Here is a 27,325-nt window from a genome sequence, read left to right as displayed (position 1 = left end):
TACACATGAGGCTGTACCAAACATTCACTTTTTCGCTGTCTCGGTGTAACTGTACAGTAGCATGTGGAGATTCTGAACCCCATATACGGACATTATGCCTATTTACCATTCCACTGACATGAAAGGTGGATTCATCAGTAAAGCATATGAGATTTAAGTAATAATTAGCGCCATCAATCCTGTTGAGAACCTCAGTTACAAATTCAGTACATGTCAGCAAATCATTCAGTTGCAAGGCCTACACGATTTGCACTTTGTAAGCATGCAATCTAAGCCTTCCATAAAAAATCTTCACCAAACTTGCTTGCACTATTTGAAGCTCACATGATGCTTGACGAGTTGACTTAGACGGACTCCATTGAAATTATTGCCAAACACGATCAATAGTTGCATCACTCACATGAGGCCTGCCACTTCGAGGACGATCTTCAACACTGGCTGTTTCGATAAGCTTTGTATACCATTGCTTTACTGATTTAACATCAGGAGGGCTGCGTCCATAAGAAGCCTGAAATTTACGCTGAACACTGATGGGCAATTTCTTTTCATGAAACCAAAGCACACACTGCACTTTCTCCTGCTTCGACGCCATTTCGCCAGCAACTAACGTGACCTAATAGATGGCGACGGTGTTGTGGAACACTAGCGCGATCTATTGGTCACAACAACTAGTAACACTAACCTATGTAATGGCATCAAATGTAACTTATTATGTCAAACAGTTATTCTGTTATAAATTTTTATAATCAGGGCAAGACTTTGTGCTCATCCTGTATAATCAATCTGAACCTAACAGTGTCTCCAGGTATTTCCATGTGTGTACAAACTCCTTACATGATTCTTAAACCAAGTATCAGTGATGATTAAATTGCACTCTGTGAGAAATTCTACCAGGTGATTGTCTCTTTCATTCCTATCCACCACAGTCCATATTCTCCTACCATTACCATTTTCCTCCTATTTATCTCCCTACTACCAAATTCCCATCACAATTAAATTTTCCTTTCCATTAACTGTCTGAATAATTTATTTGCTCTCACCATACATTCTTTCAATCTCTTCATCATCTGCAGAACCAGTTGGCATATAAACTTTTCTACTGTGGTGGGTGTTGGCTTCATGTCTGTTTTGGTTACAACAATGCATTCTGATTTTGTATTTTCATCAGTGTATTCACCTGACCAGAGGAACTGCTTTTCCTGCTGTTGCACTTCATTAATGTTCACTCTATCTAATTTCAACCTATCAATTCCCATTTCAAATTTTCTAACCTCACTGCCCCGCAAAAGGATCTAACATTCCACACTCAGAATTCCAGTTTTGTTTTTCCTGGTGACAATGAATGGGGATTATTTATTCACGATATGATGAACACAGGACTTATGGGCAACGACTGTGAACTGTGCTATGGAGAAGTATGTGCACAGTAAGTGTATCATGGATGGAAAAGATGCAATGTGATTTAATTCCAAAATTCAGAAAATGCTGAGGAGGAAAAAAGGACATCGTTACATTCTCGGCTCAGAAAAGAATGCAGAAATATTGACAAGCAATAGTTTGGTGAAATTTGTGCATCTATAAAAAAATTTATGCGCAAAGCATATGGCAGCTTCCACTGTCTTACCTTAGCAAAAGATCTTGCCAAAACCACAAGAAAATTCTTGTCCTACATAAAATAACTAAGTGGATTGGAGGCTTCTCTTTATTCCATCATCAATCAGTCTGGTGAGGCAATAGAAGACATCGAAAGGTAAACTAAAGTTTTAAATTGTGCATTTAAAAAGTCATTTGCACTAAAGGTTTTTAAAGACATACTACTGTTGGACTGTCGTACAGATTACAGATTCTTGTATGGAGGTCAGAGACATAGTCATCCCTTTCACTGAGAAGCAACAGAAAAAGCTGAAAACAAATATGTCACCAAGTCCTGATGGAATCCCAATTTGGTTTTATACAATGTATACTCTTCAGCATCGCCCCCCCCCCCCCCTTTTATTTAGCATTAAGTTTCAAGCAACCTGGAGGGGGGGGGGGGCTGCAGTGAAAGACTACTGTATAAAAGAAGCATAAAAGAATGGACATACAAAACCACAGGCCAATATCCTTCACACTGGTTTGCTGCAGGTGTTTTGAGCATATTCTAAATCTGAATATAATAAATTTCCTTGAAACAGAAAAATTTCTTTCCACAAATCAGTATGCATTTAGAAAGCATCTCTTGGGTAAAACTCACCCTGCCATTTTCTTGCTTGATATCTGATGAACCATGGATGAAAGGCAACAAGCAGATTCCATATTCCTAGATTTTCGGAAGGTGTTTCACACAGACTGTTAACAAAGGTCTGACTGTATGGAATAGGTTCCCAGAGATGTGAGTGGCTCAACAACTCCTCAAGTAATAAAACCTAGTATGCTGTCCTGGATAGTAAGCGTTCATCAGAGACAAGTGTACTGTCAGAAGTGTCCTAGGGAAGTGTGATAGGGCTGCCCTTGTTCTCTATATACATAAATGATACGACAGAGTAAGAAGCAATCTGGAAATGATGTTTATGATGCTTCATTATTAATAAAATGTCATCACTGAGTAACTGAAGAAGAATACAGGATGTCTTATACATAATTTTTATTTGGTGTAATTAATGGCAGCTAATTCTAAAAGTAGAAAAATGTTAGTTAAAGGTGATGAGCAGTGGCGTGCAGCTTGACACAGTAATGTCAATTAAACATCTCGGTAAAACGTTTAAAAGCAATATGAAATTAAACAAGAGTGCCAAGTCATTAGTAGCAAGATTAATTGTCAACTTTTGGTTTACTGGGACAATTCGAGGAAAGTATAGATCATTTATACATGAGACTGCTGACAGAAGACTAGTGAAACCCATTCTTGAGAACTAACTGAGTGTTTAGGCTTCCACATCAAGTGTGATTAAAGGGAGACATGGAATGAATTCAGAGACGTGCTGGTAGATTTCTTACCGATAGTTTTGATTCACACATGGGTATTATGGAGATACTTTGAGAACTCAAAAAGGAATCCCAAGAGGGGAGACGAAGTTCTTTTCACAAAATGTAATTAAGAAATTTTAGAGAACAGGCATTTGAGGCTGACATGAGTGTGACTCTACTGCTACCAGCATACAGTTTGCATAAGGACCATATAGACAAGATAAGAGGAATTAGGGTTTGTACAAAGGCATATAGATTTATTTTTCCCTCACTCTACTTAATTTGTTGTTAGTATTTCTGTTATCACAGAATCCTTTTAGAGTTATGATTTTCTTCATTTATGATTACAAAACATTTGCACTAGTGGAACAGGAAATTGAATGTCTAGTAGTGGTACAAGATACCCTCCATCATGCATTGTATGATGGCTTCTGGAATGTATGTCTAAGTAGCAGTCCCTGCCCACAGATCTGAATGGGATCCGTTTTATCTCTGGAGTATTTTACACAAGGTGAAGTAATCATTATTTAACCATACAGAAGAGCCGTATCCCTTTCAGAAAAATTACGGCTGTAGTTTCCCCTCGCTTTCAGCTTTAACATCACAAAAAGGCCATGTTGGCTAATGTTACAGGGCCAAATCAGTCAATTGCCCAGACTGTTGCCCCTGAAACTGCTGAAAAGGCTGCTGCACCTGATCCCGAATTGGCCGGCCACTTCACACTTTAGCTGAGAGGTGTGGCCACTGTCCAATAACTCAAAAGTAACAGTGTATATGCTACTCTAGCTGGCCATTTGACACACCGCTGGAAATCTCTGACCAAAGATTGGTGTGATGATGAAACAACATGCAGTACACAGCACTTCTTTCATTTTCACTGTTAAGTGTGCCATGTACGCGGCAGTGTGTTAGTATAAATAAGAAAGCATCAGTTATATACAGATTGTATACCTCAGTTCCGTGAGCTTTTCTGCGGATGATGCTAGAACACTATAGCAAAATGCAGGAAGACCTGCATAAAATCTACAGTTGATGAAGGGAATGGCAATTCACTCTCAACATAAACAATTGTAACATATTGTCAGTACACAGAAAGAAAGACCCTTCATTGTGTAATTACAAAATTGCAGAACAATCACAATTACTTCCATCAAATACCTAAGAGTATTTGGATGGAACGATCTGAAGTGGAATGACCACATAAAATTAATCACAAGTAAAGTAGCCAGATTGAGATTCACAGGCAGAATCTTCAAGAAATGTAGTCCATCAATTAAGGAAAGTGGCTTACGAAACATTTGTTCAACCAACACATCAATATTGCTCATTCGTATGGGATCTGCACCAGGTAAGACTTACAGAGGAAACAAATAAGTCTGAAGAAGATCAGCATGTTTTTTTAGTTAGCACGAAATCATCTCTGAGATGCTCAGCCAAGTACAGTGGCCGATGCTGCAAGAGGAGCACTCGGCATTATGTTACGGTCTGCTGTTACAGTTCCGAGAGTGTACTTTCCTAGAAGAGTCAACCAATATATTGCTTCTTCCTATGTATATCTTGCCAAAAGACCACGAAGATAAAATTAGAGAGATTCGAGTTCACATGGAAGCTTACCAGCAATCAGTCTTCCTGATAACCAAATGTGACTGGAATAGGAAAAAGAGGAAATGACACTGGTATACAAAGTACCCTCCAATACACACCATTAGGTGGCTTGTAGATCATATGTGGATGCAAATGTAGAATACCTTATGTGTTTATCAAATTTCATCAATCTCTTATAAGTGCTTGAAAGTTGCAGTTGAGACAAGACCTCAGCAGAGGCACCTTATAAGCCAATTTATAAACAGTGGATGGATATTATGGGAAGTTAGTTATGATTAGTAGAAACAAAGTTTGCAAGAAAATTCTATGATATTTTGCTGGGTGAAAATGATACATGAAAAACAATATGCTTGATGATGGTATGTATTACTGCTTGCACCTTTTGCTGCCAAATTCTGTAAGCTCTTATCCGGAAAGTTACTGGGGTATGGAGACTATTGTTCAACATGACTATACTGTTAGATTCTTGACAGAACAGTCCATGTGTGCATTGCTCTGTCAATAAATACACTGGTAGAAGCCAAAGAATCACAGATTAATTCTTAATTAAAATAAAACATCAATGAATCCCAGTTAATTAATTCTACTGTTATCAGATTCAAACTATTAGAATTTTCAACTGTTACTACATAAAATCAGTTATTATGTCTGACTGATACCTCGAGCAGCCGAAATCTCTCATTCCTTGAACCCTTATGTCAGAAAGGTAGAGTGGTCACAGACCTGTCAACAGATGTAAAAAAGAAAAGGGCTAGCAAGCTGAAACCTGTTTGCCCTTCATCTTATCTATGCACAGAAATCGCTAGCTGTAGTATGGGGCGAAGGCAGCTCCATGTATCACCGTGGTAATTGTTTCTCCGCTTTGGAAGCAACAAATACAAGGTAAGAGCTAAAACAGATGCGTTCTTAATAGCGCACAGCTATTTTCAAGAGCGTACGAGCATCTGAATAACGTAGTAGTGCCAAATGCTTCACATGTTGAGCTTAGAAGATACTTTGTAGTTTAAGTTGCCATCCGCCGTTGCCACGCAACGGCCATGTAATACCAGTCACGGTGAGTGGCATCTCACCCCGATCCTCGGGAGAGACGCCACTTTTTCGGGGTAATATGCCGAATCGTATCCCTCAGGTACATAGACTTTCTTTTCGTAGGAAATGCCTCGAACATATGTTAGAACATCAAACAGGGGTCAGTGGTCTGAAGAATCCCTACAAATGGCTATGGAACATGTAAGGAGTGATGGAATGAATTGGTTTGAGCATCCCAAGAATATGTGATCTGATACAGAACTTTGAAACGATGTCTGTTGAAGAAAGATGAAAGGAAGCATGGCATGGCCCCACAAAGTAAGCAGTATTCTATTAATTATAATGTTTTCTTTGATTATGGAGCAAAATGAGAATAATTTCTAACTGAAATATTAATTCACCTAAAAACTAATGATTGAATTACACTTTTTTAATCCCTCAAACTTTTCTCAGTGATGAACAACTATCACATTATAATTATTGTTATGATTTACAGGTAGCCTTGGTGAAGAGAATGAGAAACAATTGCTCACTTACATAAGACAGTTGCAAATGTGTGGATTTCCAGCAATTGAAGAAACTCTTCATAGGCTGGTATTCCAGTTTGCGGAAAGAAATGGAATTCCTCATAGATTTTCTAAAGAAAATCAAATGGCCGTTTGGGACTGTTTACAGTCCTTTCTGAAATGTAACCCGCAGCTAGCTATGAAGAAGGTACAAGGTCTCTCTATTGATAGGGCTACGGGAATGAATAGAGAAGCTATTGCAGCAAATTTTTCTATAGTTCTGGAAGTCTTAGCAGCAAATTATTTACTGGGTAAGCCTGGTCGCCTGTACAACATGGACGAAACTGCATTTCAGATGAATCCTAGGCCAGACCAACTGATAATAGAAAAAGGTTCTCCTTCTTTGTATCAAGTAACTTCCCAAGAAAAGGGGGAAACCATAACGGTAATCACTTGCTGCAATGCTGAAGGCAACTTCATTCCTCCAATGGGCATTTTAAAAGGTAAAAGAAAGAAGTCTAAATGGGAGGATGGACTCCCGAATGGTTCGATTATATTTATGTATGAGAGATCAGGGTATGTCAACTCTGGTATATTCATGAGTTGGATGAAAGACCACTTTATTCCCAGAAAACAACAAGGAAAAGTAGTTCTGCTTCTCGATGGGCACACCTCACACTCTACTTATCCAGATATGCTTGATCTTGCAACAGAAAATGACGTGATCATGATTTGTTTACCTCCGCATTCAACACACTACCTTCAGCCTCTTAATAGGTGTTTTTCAAATCACTGAAACAAGCTTTTTACAGGACAATGCGAAACTGGGCATTGTGTCATCCTGGACGTAAAGTCTGAAGAGCACAGTTCCCCGTCTTCCTCAGTGAAGCCTAGAAGAAAGCTGCAATTCCATCCAATGCGCAATCTGGATTTGAAGCTTGTGGCATTTACCCATACAACCCAGAAATAATTCCAGAGGAGGCATTTCAAATTTCTGATCTGGTTGCTACTGATGTGGCAGACAAGAATGAAGGATATAACACCGACTGTAGAGGATGTGCTCAGGTTGTTCTCTCACAGAAAGGCAACAGAAGAATCACAGGTCGATAATGAGCTGATGCCAGGAACATCGTTTGAAGAAATTACTCCTATGCCTATCTTGGATCCATTACCATCGAATGCAGAAAGAAAACTGCTGAAGACCTCACGGAAGGTAGTTGAAAAGAAGCAGCAAGAGCTAGGTCACAGAGAATTAAAAGCAAAAAATCAACTCCAGGTCGGTCTAAGTTTAGCAAACCAAGTAACTCAGCAAATGACAGCGATTATTGTGCTGAGTGTGCCAAGAATTACTATGATAAAAATGGACCACAGGTGGATTGGATTCAGTGCGTCATTTGCAATAAATGGTTGCATGAAACCTATACAGAGGAAGAAAACATGTGCAATAACTGTGCAAATGGATTCTGATTTCATTTGGATGCTTTCTTGTCATTTGCTTATTCTTAAATGTATTTATATATTTGTTTTGTATTCTATTCCTTGCAAGTGTAATAAATTTGCTTTCTGAATTACTTATATAGCTATGTTGTATCATAAATGCATAAAACTAGTGCTGAAATCTCCTTGCAATATAACTGTCATCTCACCCCAATGTCTGGGGTGAGATGCCCAAACGTCACTGTTCATAAAAAAAATTAAATAGGCATATAACTACTAATGGTTTCGTAACACCAACTTGCCTTTACATAGAAAAATCTCATCAGTGAACAATATTTCAGTGCTCATCCTAAATCTCCAATTCTAACTCGCCTTGTGATCCTCCAAACCTTAAGTATGGCATCTTCCCCCAATCTACGCTAACATAACTCAATTGTTTTTTACCCTTCTGCAACACAATTTGGACACAAAATTGAACTTGAAAACCTGATAAAATGTGGATGCCACATGAGGAAGCTCAGTGAGTGGCCTGCTGCATACAGAAGATATCCGAAACCCAAATACAATGAAACTTTCAAACGTGGTATGGAAGGCAACGACCATCCTGACCTACTATCAGCGCTTGGCACATGTCATTTATTGAAACAGGTAGTGTTCTCCATAAAAATGGGGTGGGTCGCTCAACGGTTGAAGAAGCCAATGTTGACAAGATACGGCGATACGGTAGATGTTTGCAAAGAGTCCGATCAGTGCATGCAACAGCCAGAGAGCTAGAAATGAGGTGATCAACAGTGCACAATGCCTTGCATAAGAGGTTAAGGCTATATCCTTACAAGGTGTGGTGCTTCAAGCATTCAAGCCTATGGACAAACCTCAGTGCAAACAGTTTGCAGTGAATATGCCAGGCAAGACTGATACAAACCATGATCTTTTGGAAAAGTTTATGAGTCAAGAAAGAAAACTTTATTAGCTACCTTGCCACGTGTTGAAAATCATTTAATAATATCTAGTATAGTTTCAAAGATATTACAGTCTTGAGTTGTAAAGATGATTTATGGACACCCTGTAGATTCATACTCCTATTTCCTGTTTGCGATCAAGCTACAGCATATCAGTATGACAGCCACCTCTACAGTTTTATTAAAACCTTCTCAATTGATGATATGTCAAATATCCTTATGACTGATAATCGACAACAATTTAGGGCAGTCCCATATAAGTGCTTCTGCAACAGCATCCAATATCTAACCATAGCAGTCTGGTTCCTTTAATCCCATAAACCAACCATCTCACCAAAGCCTCATTACACGCTGCATCCAATGCCATGTGAAGAAATTTGTAAACAGTTTCAAAAAATATTTATTGAATTGTGTGTGGCCACTTCTGAAAGAGAGCTCTAAATAATTTTATAACAACATACAGAGCAAGGTCCACCAACAGTTACAGTATGGCTGAGCTGCTTCTGGGCCAACTGTATGAGACATTCACTGATCTGCTGTTTCCACTAAAGAAGTGAGACGAGGACAACATACGATTCCAAGTCATAACTTCAGTATGAGCACACATGTTTGGGGCCACACAAGAATGACTCCAGGGACCTCTCATGGACTGTTACAACTGTCAGTTGCAGGCACTTTGAAACATCCCATGGCCAGGTGTGACAACACCAGAATCAGCTACCTTTGCAACACCCAGTCTATGTACCACCAGTTTTCACCACCCCATTCCAAGGACCACCACAGCCAGAGTCACTCCTAAGGCCTAGGACAACTAGCAGCCACTCTTCGATGAATCTCAACTGGCTCTACAGGTGCCCTCACTAGGGATCAGCACCAAGACCAATGGAAGTAGCCACTTCTGCAAGTTCTTTCACATGAAAACACCCCTGCATCTCAACTTCTGCAAGTTTCGATAACTTGCTAAAGTAGATTCTCAAGTTAGTGGAAACTTGCAACTTGTTGCAATGACTTGCCGAACTTCCCAGCTGCTAAGTTTTTCAAACTTGAAGAAGCTGTGTGTGTTTAATACCAGTACGAACAAAGCGGTTTAGAGTAGGAGATTGGTGCAAAGACAGATGGTCCGAAGTAACTGTACTATTGGTACCCTTAAACATATGTAACTTGATGATGGCTGCACAGGAAGTGCAAAATGAATTTACCGATTACTTTGTCTCACCAGAAGGAAACGTAGAATGGCAGTATAAGCACCTTTATATTTTAAACGATTTTTTAATGTTATGTTTGAAACCAATATGACATTCTCAAAGAATGTTGTATGATTTTATTTCATTCAATAGTGTTCTTGATAACTTAAATATGTATGCCTCCATATTCATTTCTTCACCCAAACATTTCTTTTTTTCTTAACTTGTTTCTCATAATATTTTATCTTTAAAAATGATAATGTTGTTGTGACAGCTGCTCTTTTTTTTTGTCACAACATTGTAAACTTCCACAGTCTATCTCATGACACAACTCGCAGCAAGTTCCTGAAATTAACTTGCAGAAATAATTTTGTCCAAGTTTTTGCTTTAATATAAACACAGTGCTTACAGAAGTTACTTGGTAGTGGACACACACACACATAACAATAACAATAGCCTGCATGAAGTCCACAAAAACTGGCACTGCAGATGCTTCTGAACGCACTTGCTAGGCTAGGAATAACTGTTTGTAGTACACACTGTCCCAAAATATGGACTTATAGCATGTAACAGGATGAAAAAAGTAAAGTACACAATCAATCATGTGATATTATCAGTGACAAAGGAAATTATTCACATAGTGAAAACAGCAGCACCAACATCATGAATGTGATGGTTCCAAAAAAAAAAAAACAACACCCTAAGTTGCTTGTCATGTTTAGTGGCACATAATTGACAAACACAGCAAAAAACAGTGGACACACGATAGAATCCTGTGGTACCTCCTACCATTACCAGCCTATCATAGACAGGGTTTATGAAACAACACAGCATTGGAAGTATACAGCTGCTACATGCACGGTTTATTAAAGTTAAATCTTGAACAGTGACTTCTATTTCAGAACAGTATTGCTGGATTGTTACGGACAATGTGTGAGTGCAACAGCAAGAAAGAAATTTATTTGGAGGTTTTTGATATCTTCTGAATGAGGACCAGGGTGACAATCCAACAATGGGGGTAGCATGCAGGAAAGGTCAAGGAGATACCTTCATTACTCACCCCTGCAGCCACCATTTGAAAACTGCTACAGTAAGAAAGTGACCAACCACCGAGAGAACAATGTACATGAAATTATACAGAATGTAGCAACCAGTCGCTAATCGATACTTATGGCACGTATCGGTTAGAAAAATGCACCAATGATGATTGATATCAGTCGAAATCAATTTGCAACAAGATAAATAAATTGTATTTCCACAGATGGTTGCTACATTCTTTATAATTTTATATTCCATGGATACTGCACAAAAAGGGAACCTTATGGAGCCCAACACTCAAATGTACATGAAGGATACCTATGTCTGTAAACCTAAGTAAGAGGGCAGAAAGCAGTACTGAGTTGGCAGTGGTGGAAGTAAATACAGGTGACATGATAACAGAAATTGAGGCAAAGAAGACTGCAAGATCAAAGGATGTATTTGTGAGAAGATCTTCAACTGAGAAAGTTACAGAAGACAATTTTGGGGGAGTGGTACAAGGGACATAGGTTGGTGTATGCCATTCAATTTTTCTTAATTCAAATGTATAGTTTGGTTATAATAGAGGGAAACATTCCACATAGGAAATATATATCTAAAAACAAAGATGATGTGACTTACCAAATGAAAGTGCTGGCAGGTCGACAGACACACAAACAAACACAAACATACACACAAAATTCAAGCTTTCGCAACAAACTATTGCCTCATCAGGAAAGAGGAAAGGAGAGGGAAAGACGAAAGGATGTGGGTTTTAAGGGAGAGGGTAAGGAGTCATTCCAATCCTGGGAGCGGAAAGACTTACCTTAGGGGGAAAAAAGGACGGGTATACACTCGCACGCACGCACACACACACACACACACACACACACACACACACACACACACACACACACATATACAGACACAAGCAGACATATTTAAAGACCAAGTCTTTAAATATGTCTGTATATGTGTGGATGGATATGTGTGTGTGTGTGTGTGTGTGTGTGTGTGTGTGTGTGTGTGTGTGTGTGTGCACGAGTGTATACCCGACCTTTTTTCCCCCTAAGGTAAGTCTTTCCGCTCCCGGGATTGGAATGACTCCTTACCCTCTCCCTTAAAACCCACATCCTTTTGTCTTTCCCTCTCCTTCCCTCTTTCCTGATGAGGCAACAGTTTGTTGCAAAAGCTTGAATTTTGTGTGTATGTTTGTGTTTGTTTGTGTGTCTGTCGACCTGCCAGCACTTTCATTTGGTAAGTCACATCATCTTTGTTTTTAGACAAATGTATAGTTTTAAATTTCTGTGCACTTGAGAGAAGATTTTGGTGCTACACAAGATTATACAAAGTTCAACTGTAGTTAGAATGCATGTTTTGTCATGCAAACATATCGTTGAATACAGTTTTGTAATATTATTGAGGACTCAACCATTGTTTAAGTTTTTCAACTCTGGAATGTCATGATACGAATAGGTTAGCTACATTTTCTGTGGAGTTTTAATCCTTGAAACTTACACAAATGATTTATTTCTACAGGTCATGAAGATGAGTGGACTGGAATTTTGTAGAACGAGTATTCACCTTCACTGGAACAGAATCTTCTATTTGAAACTGGTAGCAAGGACTCAATTGGGCAAAGTATAGGAAATTTTAATGAAAACAAAGGATGGTTTTAGCAGACTGGATGTGTCCTAAGGTGATGACAAAGTGATGCATTATTGCTGAACCCACCCCTCCCACAACTTGTTTCCAGAACAACAGATCTGGCTTGGCAGTGCAGGATGCTAGTTTTAAGTCATATTGCACTGCATTTTGCATTGGTGTAATTTCAACTCAGCATCCAATTGGACATACCGTAGTTACAGCACACTTGTATCATGAGCAATATCCAGTGTTTCATAGGAATGAGCACTGTCGAACTGAATAACTTTTCAGAAATTTGCTGAATAATGATAGCTTTTTACATGTTTTCCATGTGCTGCCTGTGTAAATTACCATTTGGTAAGGGAATTTTTGTACAGCATTCAAAACACAATGAAGACTAATTATTTGACATCAACATTATTTTTAATTTTTCAGCACCCATCACGGACCTACAACGGGTTCGTTCTGCAACATAATTTGGCTCTTTTTAAGTAGTAGATGCTGAAATCTGCACATAAATGAAGATACAAAGAGCAGCTGTTTTTTTGTGTTATTTCCAAATTTTCAGTCTTTCTGCACTGTCCCTGTGAAGTCAGCGGAGTTGGTAAATATACTGAGCGATGCTCCAGACTAAACATTACCAACTCCAAGTGAAAATTTATAATTTGCATCCTTGCTGCTGAGAGGATAACATAAACCAGCAACTAGACAGAAGCTAAATGTGCTACTTGGGTGCATCAGGTCTTGCTCAAAGATCTTTCATAATGACATGATCCACATACCTTTTTTTAAACATTTAGAGGTAGGGCATAATACTACTAAGTAATATGAAGTGGAACAAACACATAAGAATTTATAGCAGAGAATGTGACTGGAAAACTTAGATTTGTTGAGAGGTTTTGGGGAAAAGTGCAATGTACCTGCGAGGGTGGCAGGGGGCGAGGGGCATGGGACGAGGGGAAGGGGACAATGAGTTATACAAAAGCTTGGGGAACTAATGGAAATCTTTTGGAAGAAATGCTAATTGTTCTTGTGGAACCTCGTTGGATAAATAAGACTGTCTAATAATTATGCTGCCACAACAATACACTTTATGGAAGGTAACGATAATAAGATAAAAAAGAGACCTTCGAGTGTGTATGGAGGCATTAAGACAGTCATTTTTCCCTTCATTCAATATGCAAATGGTATAGCAAAGGAAATTACAAACATTTATATAAAAAAAATCTTCCATCACACACTGTAAAGTAGCTTGTGAAGTACATATGTAGATGATTTAGGTGAAAGCAGAAGTGGTATCAGGATGGACCAAAACATTTCATAAGTTGGGTAGGAGGAAGTATGCCACGTGGCAAGGAGTACGAAGAATTTTGAGAACATAGTCCTCATTTCAGGGCACAATGTTAGAGGATGTGAGCCCACTGCTTCATTTCAAAATTCAATGTTAAATTACTTGTTATGTATTTATGTTACTTGCACCTGCATGTGAAATGTTTTTATCCAAATATTCAGTTGGATCATGCTCTAGTATCCAATAGTAAAGATTGTTGTTACGTTAAATACTTAATATTTCTCCCGTAATTGAAATCAAAACATCATCATGTTATTGGCTATACACATCAGCTGTTCTGCTGTAACAAATCCCGATGACTGTATGCAAAAGGAGTTAACAACATACACTTACAGAATAACATTGCTGAGGCTTTTGTGGCCCCTCCTTGATGTATCGGCTGATGACTTTTGTTTCAGGATCTTCTGCCATTGTTTATTTAATGATTTATCTGATATTTTGTCAGCATGGGTGGCTGTTATTGTGAAAGATTCACTCCCCACTGCTGCTGTCAGACTGGAGTGTGGCCAGCTTCTCGTACAGTTTTACTGAATTTATTGTTTGCCAACTCCTTTAACTCCCATGATGAATTCCTTAACAAAACCAAATTATTCCCAGAACGAATATTTTACTCTGCAGCAGAGTGTGAACTATTATGAAACTTCTGGCAGATTTGAAATGTGTGTCGAGCTAGACTTTAATCTGGTACCTTGCTTTTCACGGGGAATCCTTTTACTGAATGAGCTATCCACGCAGATTCACAACCTGCCCTCACAGTTTTATTTCTGACAGTGCCTCTCTACTACTTTACAAACTTCACAGCAGTTCTCCCGCATACTTTGTGGGATATCACACCTGAAAGAAAGGATATTGTCAAGAAAATGGTTTAGCCACGAGCTAGTAAATTGTTTCCAGAAAAAATTATCACTCTGCAGTGGATTGTATATTGATTTGAGACTGCCTGGCAGAGTAAAACTGTGTGCTGGACCACAAAAGGAGAGGTTCTGGGTTTGTGTCCCAGTCTGGCATACAATTTTTATCTGCCCAGAAGTTCAAGAATCAAATTATGTACTTATTATTAACTATATATGAATGCTATGTAACAACTGACTTTGGCACAGCTTCAGTTTAGTAATGTTGTCTGTGTAAGTAAGCCTTTCTGCCCATTTTCATTTTGACATTACTTAGCTACAGTGAGCTAGGAATTATCTTTTGTACCTTAATAGACGTACATCTAAGTGTATGTGGTAAGAATTTTAGTTAATGTATTAGCGATAAATTTTTTATGCCCATATTAGAAGCTCACCACATTTAGCACCTGTGGAAGGAGAATTGGGAAATCAGTTCTTTTTTAAACACGTATTTTTTCCTAACACATTTCACATCCTTCGGGCCCTATGACCCTATGGAACAAACAGTATATTTAGCCTAATCAAATGGTGACACATAGCTTGAGCAAATCAGTAAAGTGGAAAGGTAATGCTAGGAAGGCCCACAGAAATGTATTACTCAATCCCAGATCGAGCACCCTCCAACAAGTGCACCCACCCACACACACACACACACACACACACACACACAGACAGACAGACAGACAGACACCAATGCTTACCACCCAGCACCACTCAAGTCTTGACTGCCTCAATGCATTACACTGTCAAGGCCATAACTTGAATAAAATAAATTTGTAAATTAGAGACTGCAGTGTCTGGGGACAGTGCTACCAGCATGCAACATGCCACACGTGACAAGGCTCTGCATATACCTACAAAACATACAATACAGAGAGCATGTTGTAGTGGAGAAAGAACTATCTTTTGCTGGTGGCTGGCAACTACCCCTCAACCAGCTGCTTAAATGTCAATTACAAATTTATCTTAAAGCACATGATTCCCCCAAGTCAAGACCCTAAATAAGAACATGACTTCTTGTTCTCCTACCCACTCAATGCACTGCTGCCTTTCATCTCCCTCCTAACCTCTGTAATATCATTTCAATGCTCTTCGACATACCAAGACCATTATACGTACTCCAAACTACCCCTGCAATCAATCCTGCTTTAACACCTGCCCCATCCGCTCACTATCATCTATTCCTGGCCTATTACAGGTAAGGGCTACAACATCTAAGACAGAGCAGTGTGAATCCACTAAACTAAAATGTGTTCACTGCAAAGGTTTTTATCCATGAATAACTAACAGTAAACTAGTTGAGTGCATTTTTGATGAAAAGATGTCCACTGTGAGAAAAATTAGGACTCAGCTGCTGAGCATGGTCTATACTACCATGCCTCAAGGGACCTGAGTGCCTGCTACACCACACTGTCCATTTGGATCCTAGCACACTGTAGCAGTTTTGCTGAAACCCTCCAAAATAGGAAATTGCTCTGTGGCATAGTCTTGCATTCCACCTCTCTCCTGAACTTGACCTCTGTTAACAACTAGCCCCCCCCCCCCCCCCCACACACACACACACACTGGTAGATAGCTGTTCCCTCCATCTCTCAATGCTAGAATTTCATTTCATTACTTTTTTTACTTTTATATTTCCCCCTCTTTCTTCCTTTTTGGCATTTCCCAGCATACTTTTCTACTTCCCTCCTTGATGTTGACTGTACTGTTCATGCACTTCTCATTTCTCTTCACCTTAAGAATCTTTAATTCCCACTATGTCCTACCACATCAGGACTCAAGCTAGCACAGTGCTTACCAATGCATGATCTTCGATCTTCTACACTCTCTAATGCCTCCTCCTTATCTTTGTCGTCCTTCATCCTTTCCATATGTCTCTCTCTCTCTCTCTCTCTCTCTCTCTCTCTCTATCTGAATCTGAAGTCTGACTGACATGCACCTCCATCTGAAAACTTGTCCCTATTTCCTTCATGAAGAAGGAACTAACAGTTCTAGAAGAATGAACTTATAGTTCCAAAAGAAAGAATATTTTTTTTTTCTACTTTTAATGTATCTGTCAGCGGTACTTGGGATTTTACTCCTTGAAGGTAAGTATATGGCCAGACATTCTGCCTCCTTGTTTTAACAGTTGTTTCACGAATATCACTCGCATCACAAAGAGGGCAAATAGTAATGTAAAGATTTCGGGAAGTACTGTTGTAATAAAAAATATGATAAAAATCCTTACTGCAGGAAAGGTAATGCTTTTTGATGTATATACAAAGAGAGAATTAATGAAATTGAAACACATTTTGTTTGAGTGTTTTTACAGTTACTGCTTGCGAAGGATAGAATGTGGAATATTAAAAAGGCTCTAAAAAAGCTCTCTTTTTTATTCAACTCATATGGCTTCATGTGACACAAACATTTGTTCAAATATGTTTATGAATATACTGAATATTGATAGTTTGAAAGAGCACACAGCCAAAAAGCAAGGATAGATGACTTTCAAAACAGAAGAACTGAACAATATTAAAAACGTTCCAGAAAAAAAAAAAAGAGTTCTTCATTTCAGGAATCATACTAATTCATTTCCAAACAATGGAACCTACTATTGTCAGAGGATAATCACATTAAAAAGTAATGACTGTGTAATATGATGCCTAAATAACAAACACCAAATGAGAACATAGACTACGTAGTTGTGTTACTATCATTTAATACAAAAACTTTCAAAATAAAGTTCAATCAAGGATTCAAACCACCACACAAAGTTAATAATACATTCCACTTTAGAACAGCAGGGCTGAAAATGTGGAGCTTCTTGCAAATGTAAACACAGAAAAGAAATAGCATCATCCGATCAGGTCTAGTGAAAACTTGAGACATCGATGTATTCTTCAATATGCAATATACTTTAGCAGTTAGGATTGCAATGGTTTTGTTTCTATGTCATTTGTGTTCTTTAGTAATACCTCTTAGTTATTGCAGATACTCACTTATATTATATACTAGAGCTACTTAACAATACTGGAGCTAGCAAGTCTACTGAAAATTGAATTACTAATATTACATTTTGCACTTTTTTTTAAAAATGTCTGTTGCAATGACAGACCGATCTGCATTGTAGCCTGAGGCATAGATTAGGTAGGAATGAGATAGCTCATCATGTAAGATCCTTAGTGATTTGGTGTAACAGTTCAGTTGTCAACTGGTGCAGCCAACAAATGTTTCATGACAAAAAAGTTTTTTTAATTTTAATTTTTTTGTTTTTCAAAACTTTATTTCAGTAGAGGTTGTGGTGACAGACTGATCTGTATTGAACACCAGGCTTTAGGACAGGCTGGAAGGTGGCAGTTTGTTTTTGAGTGTTGGTGAAGCCAACAAAGGTTATGACTATATTTTTTTCTTATAAACTGTGTCTTGTTTTCCTAATAAAAAAGCCTCTTAATTTTTCAATGTGGTCTGATATTTTCAAATTTTTAATAGGTTTCAAGACATGAATAACTGTAACATCCCCATCCAAAAACTGATACTCCCAAGAAGATTCTATTAGTTTGTCAATTTTTGTTTCGCTGATGTGATCCCATTAGGGACCTCATACACTGGTCACTTCTTGAGGGACTTATCTCCACCACACGAATAATGTCACCAGTCTGTTGATATGCTTGGGGGTTATTTTCTAATCTCAGCTATTCTTTGTAAAGATATCAAGATCGATATCCTTGCCAGCGAGCTATTTAACCGCAGATACCAGCTGGTGAGCCTTAGCTTCTGGAACTCCCATATTCTCCCACTGCACACACAGAGTGTTGTCATATCACACTGACAATGTTAGTTTGCAGTGAGTGTGCAAAAGCAGTAGTGGTGCAGAGCTGGTAGAATGAGTCAAGAAACAGGAATATACAAAATTAAGACAGACAGTGTTTAATACTGCATGGAGAGAAGTATTTAACTGAAATAGGAATGTCGAATCATTTGTGGCTTTTCAAAAGTGAATGACTTTAGAAATTTATCAGTTTCATCAAAATGAATGAGTGTGATACAGTTATGTACGTTTATATTGTTTGAAGTTGAACAAACTACATTAAAGGATGTTATCTTTTATTACAGAAGAATCAAACCATTATCATGAGAAAAGACATGTCAAGCATAGTTTCTCTCTCTCTCTCAAACATTCAACAGAAAATCCTTAGGAACATGGACAGTTCACTTAAAATTACAATGGGGTGGGGGCACTTACATCTCACAAAGGTATCTTTACGGAGTGATGAATAAAATACATTGACAGAAAAAAAATTCCAACACAAAGAAGGAGTTGTGCAAGATAAACGAAAGTCAGTAGGTGTGTTTCTACATCTGAAAGATGATGTAAATTCAAATTTCATGCCAGTCATACAAGAGTGGCAGTAGTAGCACCACCATTGGGATGCAAATCAGGTTCGCTTTAAATACACACTGTAACAGTCATGAGCATTAATTATCTTTGAGAGTGGGTGTAGTAAATTGATGTCAGTCAAGAATGCCTTTAAGACAATGAAGATGCCATCATCAACAGCTCACTGAGTTTGAACCAGGTCATTTAAATAGGACTACGAGAAGCTAGATGTTCCTTCTGTGATACTTGGCAGGATTGTAGCCACTGTACATGAATGCTGGCAGCAGTGGTCACAAGAATATACGGATGCAAGATCGGGTCCTGGATGGCCATGGGGCACTACCGAGAGGGAAGACCAACGTGTTCAATTTGTGGCTCTGGTGCATCATACTGCAAGTATTGCAGCAATATGAGCAGCTGTTGGCACCACAGTGACACAATGAACTGTTACGAATCTGTTATTTCAAGGACAGCTCTGTGTCAGACGCCCTGTACCATGCACTGCACTGACCCCAAACCACCGCCATTTGCAACTTTAGTGGTGTCAGGTGAGAGCTCATTCGAGAGCAGAGTGGAGGTCTGTAGCGTTTTCTGTTGAAAGCCAGTTCTGCCTTAGTGCAAGTGAAGGCTGTGCAAATATGGGCATCATCGGACAATTCCAGTATCATCCACAACCAGCATTAACCGTCCCTGTATTGACCGACCAAATGCAATAGGTAGGGAACTCCATCCCACAAAATGACACCTGACAACTGTGTGACACAATGCATGCACATTTGCGAGCTTGAATTTAACATTCTGGCAGTTACAGCGCTTATTAACATATCAGCATTTCACATTTGCCATGGCTTTTCTGACACTTACATCAACCTATGATCTCACAATGTTAATCACTTAAATATGTAACCTAGACAAATGTATTCCTGAAATTTCTGTACACTGTTCTAATTATATCTTGGTGTTGGGACTTTTTTGATAAGTGTACAATAAACAGTGAATGCAATGTCCTTGGGTTTGATTCTCAATACCCAATGTCCCTCCAACACATTTCCCCCCCCCCCCCTCCCCCCAGTGCAGTGTATTACAATGCTGGTTAGAATGTGACAGTGCACCCTTCCAACTGAAATCTTGGTTATAGTGCCAGACTATGCTGTGGCTTATCCCATGGTCTAGGTTAGGATGGAAGGTGATGCTCTGGTTTTGAGCTGGCAAAACCAAAGAATGTGAATGGACAATAAAGACTGATAACAAATTGATAGGTCAATGTTTATGTTCACACCATATTCAACTTACTTTTTGTTATGAAAACAAACTGTAAGCTAAATTCGTAAAAAGCTGTATCGGATAATAGACATATGTCTAATAAGTAGGTCTGTAAATTATAAAAATATCATCTATGAACAAAGAAAATGAAAAAAGGGAAGATGCCTGGGTAGCTCTTATCTTTCAGACTTATCCCATCACCCTCCAAATATCACACATTACTTTCATGTCTCAGGATGAACTATATAGCAAAATATGTTAAAACAAATTATTTGTAGATGGTTCACACTGACATTAAGGCCCTCTGGGTGCATTTGTGGTTCAAACAGCTAACAACATCATCCATTAGGGTCTATAAACATAAAAATCCTTATGTGGAACATAACATGTCTGGCATTTATTGCACAATCTCTAACTGTGTCATATACTATTTGGAGAGCAAACTCAGTTAAAAGCAAGTACCAAACAGGAATGCCAATGTGGAACTACTCTTGTAAGTACAGAAAATATCAAACTTTGTTTATGTCAGCTGCACATACAGATACCATCTCCATTATTCAGTAGTATGATGAAATGATAATTTTCAATATTTGCAAAATTTTCTTTACTGACGATTGAAAAATTGACAACTATATTTGAATATAAGTTACTGGCAAGCTACTTTGGGATACAAAGAACAATAATAGTAGTTGCTACTTTAAATAGTAAAGCAAAATAAAACGTCATATAACACACAAATTTATTCAGCCCGATTTTATCAGTGTAACATTCCTCAGGTATTTATACTACTACTGCTAAATCAATGACGACTTAGTTCACTAAATAACAGTATCTAAAATGACATTTATGCAGTTGGATTGTTATAAAAAAAGAAACAGACAGGAACTTTATGTAGATTGTATAGCAATAAAATGTAATGCAATCAGTTAAATGTGAAAAAGTCATGCTATACAGGATACAAAGAGGCAGAGTTTAACTAAACATATTAGGTTGGTGCATAAGTTCGCAGCGTTTTGTTTTGCATGTTGGAATTTTGGATGCTATGACTTTATCAGTTGTCATTTTGTATTTGTCATTCAATGCTGCTATTTCAGTCATACTGTTATTTGGAGGTAGTGAGTGGATTTGTGGACATTAGAAAATGGACTGCAAAGTGGAGAAACCTGAACATATACAACACATTCTTCTGTTTGAGTTAAAGGGTCAATGGAAGCATCCGATTCCAGCCGTCTGCTTTGACCTGTGACGTAAGGATGTCGTGACATGTGACGTCATTGTGCATGCTGAGTATAATGTGTTGTACTGGGTTTATTTGAGCCTTGGTGTTGGATGTGTGAAGTCGTTGATGGCAGTGTTTGTAATTCCAAATGTAAGATTTGGAAGTTTTTTCAATGAGTTATCATTTTTTTTGTATATGTTTTTGGCATTTTGTTACGTGTTAACTGTATTGGTTTGTTGTTTGTAGTGTGGTAAGACGTTTAATTTGTGGGTGTGTAAAGGGGGGTGGGGGGGGGGGGGGTTGGGCTGCCCTACAATCTAGTTTGCAGCACTGGAATTTTATGGTCGTTGGAAATTTCTTCCCCTTTTTTTTTTTTGAGTCTATTCTCCTTGAGTTGTGATGTTTTGTGTATTTATGGTGTATTGAATCTGTTTTAATTTATGTAGGTATGTTTGATTTGTGGATTTTTAAGGTCGTGGTTTTGGTTTTATTTTTTGTAGATGTAGGTTCTGGTGTTTTGGTATCAATAGTCGTGTTTGACCTATTTAGGTCACCGGAAAAGATCGATTCCCATTTTTATAGTTGTAGGTGTTGGTGATTTGATATCGTCACCTGTGGTTGACCTATATAAGTCAAGGGAAGTGTTTGATTCCTGCAGTTTTTTTTTTGTTGGTGTGATTTTTTCCCCCTTTTTTCTTTTTGTTCGTCATTTTGTGTTTTGGGATCATGGTGCGTTTTTTTTTTTTTTTGTACTATTACATTTATCTTATCGTTGCCCTAAAACCCCCAATTTCCCGCAGTTGTCCCGTTAGTTTGATTGTATTTCTGGAGGCAAATTTTACTGTCTTATTTATGTGTATTTTCGTGTTTGTTGCCGTGTGTACGTAGTGACGTCATAGGTGCCATAGTGGAGAGACTTAGAATAGCCATTTCTGCCATATTGATAATGTCATAGGTCCAAGAAGATGGGTGGAATTGGACATTTCAGTAAACCCGAGTTTAGTACAGGAGTGACAGCAGTGGAGGCAGCCAGAAACATTTGTGCTCTGTATGCAGATAATGCAGTTTTTCTCATTTTGAGGAGGATCATTCTGACATTAATGGTTCTCCACATTGAGGAAGACCTTTGGGCTTTAATGAAGTTCGTTTAAACACATTAACCCACAATGATCCAAATAGGTGTAATCAACAACAGGCAAATGTGATGAACTGTGATCATTCCACCATCATGGACATTTCCATGCAAAGGGGAGATTAAAAAATTGAGTGTTGGGTACTGCATGTTCTATGCCAAAATCATCATAATTAATGGGTCACCATATCTCCATCGCTGCTCGCTCATCATCAATTGGCTTGTGAACATCAACCATTCCTATCCTGGATTGTTACTGATGATGAGAAATGATGTATTCATGCTAACATAAAGAAAGGAAAGGAATGGTTGAACTCAAACAAAGCAGTAACTCCTCGTACAAAAACCTGTGCACATCCCCAATAGATAATGTTACGCATCTGATGGAATAGGTAGAGTGTGTACTATGAACTGCTTCCTCGAAGTGCAACCATGATTGCTGACATATCAACAACTGAGATGTCTTGCAGAAAAATGACCAGGATGACTGTGTGAGGTGATGCTAGTCCACAATAACACTTGTAAAGTGTTGCTACTCCACAATAACACACACCTGCATTCTGCTAGACTGACAAAAAACACTATACAAGAGTCAGGTTGGGAAGGCATTTTGCGCCCAACTTATTCACCTGATCTTGGGCCCTCAGATTGCCACCTTTTCCAAACTCTGTCGAACAGCCTTCAAGGAACTTCCTTTCCAGATGAAAATGTGCTCTGAACATGGTTTGATGAAATCTTTGGCTCAAAAATCAACTGATTTCTACAGCCGCGGAATAGGTAAATTATTCCAGCGTTGGCAGACTGTTGTAAATAGTGAAGGAAAATATATTATTCATAACCAAAGTCTCTTTTATGTGTATCTGTATCTGTTGTATTTATTAAAGTTCTGGAAAAATGCTACAAACTTATGCACCAACACAATAAATCACCATTCCAAACACTATTTCCCAATGAATATGACGATTATACAGGGTGTAATCAAGTTTACTTTACAGACTTAAATAACATGTAGTGGGGACCAAGACAGTTAAGTTTATGGGGATCAAGACAGTTAAGTCCAGCATGTGAATTCGTGTCCGGAAACTAACCATTTTCCCGATACGTGCAAAATATCACAATACACACTGCTCTCTGATTCCTGCTGCTTGTCGTCTGGGTTCACTTACAAGTAGGATGCAATGTGACAACCACTGAAGTCAATGCAGATAGGGTATCTATGTAACATTTTCCGGTACACATGATCACCAATCCCTGGTCCTCCAGCATTTGCTGCAGCCATAACCTATGCCAGTAGGTCTTCCTCAGATGCCACAGGGATCTCACAAGTTTAGAATCTCACGTTACCCTGCAGGCAGTAGTCTAGTGGATCCAAGCTTGGAGAAAATGCAGGCTAAGCAATTGAGCCAACATGACCTATTAACTGTTGCCCAAATTGTTGAAAGAGATGATCTTGGACTGCCCATGAGAAATGAAGTGGTGCATCATTGTGTGGGATTACGGAAGTGTCCGATTCCACCCATCTGCTCTGGCCTATGACGTCGTCAATAAGGTAGCAACGGCTATTCTACGTATCTCCAATATGACGCCTATGATGTCACTACATACACATGGCAACAAACATGAAAATATGTATAAATAAGACAACAACATCTCCCTCCTAAAATACAATCAAACTAACGGGGCAACTACGGGAAATTGGGGGTTTTAGGGAGGCGACAAGCTTTTTTTTAAATTAAAAAATAAAAAAATAAAATAAAAGAAAAAAACCACACCACAATCCCAAAACACACAAAATGACAAATAATAATTACAAAATCTACAGGAATCAGACACTTCCCTTGACCTATATAGGTCAACTGCAGCTGACGATACCAAAACACCAACGCCTACAGCAAAAACTATGGAAATTGGAATCAGACATTTCCCTTAACCACAGCTGACGATACCAAAACACCAATACCTAATGAAGCTACGAAAATTGGAATTGGTCATTTCCTTTGACATATATAGGTCAACCATAACTATTGATGTGAAAAAACCAACACCTACAACTACGAAAAACAAAACCAAAAGCACAACAACTCAAAACTTCAAAAAATCAAATATCCCTAAGTAAATTAAATCACATTCAGTGTACAATAAATACACAAAACATTAAAAGTCGAGAAAAATAGACCAAATAAAAAATTGACGCTGCAAAGTAGGTCGGGCGCACGCAGACAAACACACACACGGCGCCATCAAACACAACAAAACGACTTCTACAAACACAACCAACTCATAAACTTCGCACCTTAATGGCGTCACACACCACAACACCCTTACGTCATGGGTCAAAGCAGAAGGGTGGATCGGACACTCTGGTTGACCCAAGCTATGGTCCAGTCACACATCCATCCAGAAATCCTGCCCAAATGCTCATACTGTATCACTCCTGAAACCCATTGAGGTACATAGCAAGCGGGTTTTCATCAGCCCACACATTAGTGTTGTGGGAGTAGAGAACACCTTCCTGGTGAATTTTGCCTCGTCTACGGAAAGGATCCGCGATGGGAATTCAGGCTTTGCCACACAACAGTGCAAGAACCTCCTGCAGAAGTGAGGTTGTAACACACAATCTGGTGGTTGCACTGCCTGTGCCTTCTGTGGGTGGTATGGATGTAGCTGCTGCTCATACAGAATACACCAGACAATTGGTGATCCACATTTGGCCAACAAGGTATATGTTTGGTATTTGTTGTGCCCTCTTCCAGAGCATGGAGTACAGCCTCTTCAAACTCAGGTGTGTGGTGCCGCCATGGAGCAGTGCAGTCAGCCCTGCAAATAGACTGTAGAAAAGGGGAAGTGAGAAGGCAGCATGGCAAACTCCCCACATACAATTGACAAGCAGCCCTCTGACTGCACCGAGCTTTGGTGTATAATAACGTCAAATTGGTGTATTCTGCAAACATGTAGCTCATCATGGCCAAAAGCAAGACACTAAAATTGAAATGTATGAACAGCTTGGATTCTCTACTGCAGTGAATGATTAAGTTATCATGCAGTAGTGCAGTACGAACAAAGATCACATGCACAACAGCAGGTACAAACCTCTCCAGGCAGATCACAAACTCAGATGAAAGGCAGTAAAAAAACATATAGGGCCTAGTTCGCATAGCACCTCGGATGATTACTGAATGCTGAGATTAGAACGCATGTTGTATTTTGTGTGTAGCAGGAAAACAGTATGTTTCCAGACAGAAATTCCTTTGCTAAATGTAATCATCTTGATCCCCACTAAAAAGTTATCAATGTCTGTAAATGGAATTAAGTTACATCTTGTATAACTCTTAATGTCATAATAAGCCAAGGCACACGACATTTCAACGAGAGAATTGTACAATCCCTTGAAGGAGTTATCACCAGGTTCTCTAACTTCCAGAACATCAAGCAGCTGCATCAAAACCGTAAAACAGACATGCACCGGTGGCAGATAAGAGCCATAAACTGTCTATACTCTTCACTGAACGAAGATCTGCATAGCAAAATCACTACTAACAACCCTTTGGCCTTGTCAAAGACTTGCAAATAAGTAGCTATTAATACACAGAACTCTTTTCAGCAATGTACCTGCAAGCACAGATTTTAAAATTAATTTCTAGTTCCTATGTAACGAACTCCAGTGGGTACATTGTTTGCCAAAGACGCGTTTACTTTTCGAATACATAGTTAAAATGAGACAGCACTCATCACGACTGCAGTTAATATGATTTTTATTACCGTACGGCTTTTGATCTCATGCAAAACGCAACACAATTGTTGGCAAACAAGAGCTTAAAGTAAATGCGTAAAATCAAATTTGTTTACTCACCAACTTGCAACCCTATGCCAGCAATTCTCCAGTAAAGAAACAAACTGACCGCCCATGTTACCGACGCCACCAGCACGCCCACAATGAATGAGTTGTAGCGAAGAGACATGACTGTTGTTGTTGACGCACTTTAATTTTCATTACCTCTAAAATCTGAGTGCCAATAAGGATTCTTCAATAAAGGAATGCATTCCAGTCCACGTGTTCACTAGTTAGCACAAAGGCATGGTATTGTATACTGGACATCATTGCGTAAACGTTGGGAGTCTTACGGAAGTGCCGCTAACAAACAACACCATTCATACAACTTATATAACAAAGCATACACACCACATTATCGAAACATTTTGACAGTTCTGCTACAACAGAAGCGCTTGCCGCAAGTCGCTTGTTCACAATCGCCTTCAAAGACATCACTAGTGACAACTTTCGAAATTAGATTCCAACAGGTTGGTATTTGCAATACATCGAATTTCAGTTTCCAGCACAACGCGAAGTAAGGGAGCAAATGGAGATAGATTCATTTTTCCGAAATGTGTAATAAACACAATGAGCCAATATTTTCTTGGATGTTTTATATCTGCTTGGGCATAAAAAGAGTTTTTTATTGTTAATACAAAGCGAAGGAGACCATTATACGCAAATGAAACATAATTCTTAATTGGGATGCTATTTTGGGAAACGAACTGGTAGAATCTACTTTCCATTTCTGACTATCGACAGGTTTAGGCCTACCGTACGAATTCTGCGTCCTCCTTTCCACCTTGCTCCCAGTCTCTTTACATTTGCCTACTCCCCATTTCTGTTTTTCTTCGTCTTGATTCTACATTTTCTCCGTTCTTCATTGTCTTCATGATGTTCTTTCCAAAAAATCTGACGTTAACGTCTTAACTGAGATCATCTGCAGGACTGACCTCGAGCATTTAATGAATT

General features: G+C 38.8%; 1 protein-coding gene across 1 annotated transcript in view; it reads right to left on the bottom strand.

Moving 5' to 3' along the window:
- Positions 1 to 26,789, bottom strand: part of LOC126416100 (polypeptide N-acetylgalactosaminyltransferase 35A) — a 162,173-nt gene extending 135,384 nt beyond the window's left edge. The window contains exon 1 of the mRNA XM_050083599.1: positions 26,393 to 26,789. Coding sequence (XP_049939556.1) covers positions 26,393 to 26,501 — 109 coding nt within the window. The 5' untranslated portion in view covers positions 26,502 to 26,789. The remainder of the gene's footprint in view (positions 1 to 26,392) is intronic.
- Between the last annotated feature and the right edge of the window lie 536 nt (positions 26,790 to 27,325).

Source organism: Schistocerca serialis, chromosome 8 (genome assembly GCF_023864345.2).
Source record: "Schistocerca serialis cubense isolate TAMUIC-IGC-003099 chromosome 8, iqSchSeri2.2, whole genome shotgun sequence".
NCBI lineage: Eukaryota > Metazoa > Arthropoda > Insecta > Orthoptera > Acrididae > Schistocerca > Schistocerca serialis.
Note: the sequence above shows the minus strand (reverse complement) of the source record. Positions and strands in the feature narration are given on the sequence as shown.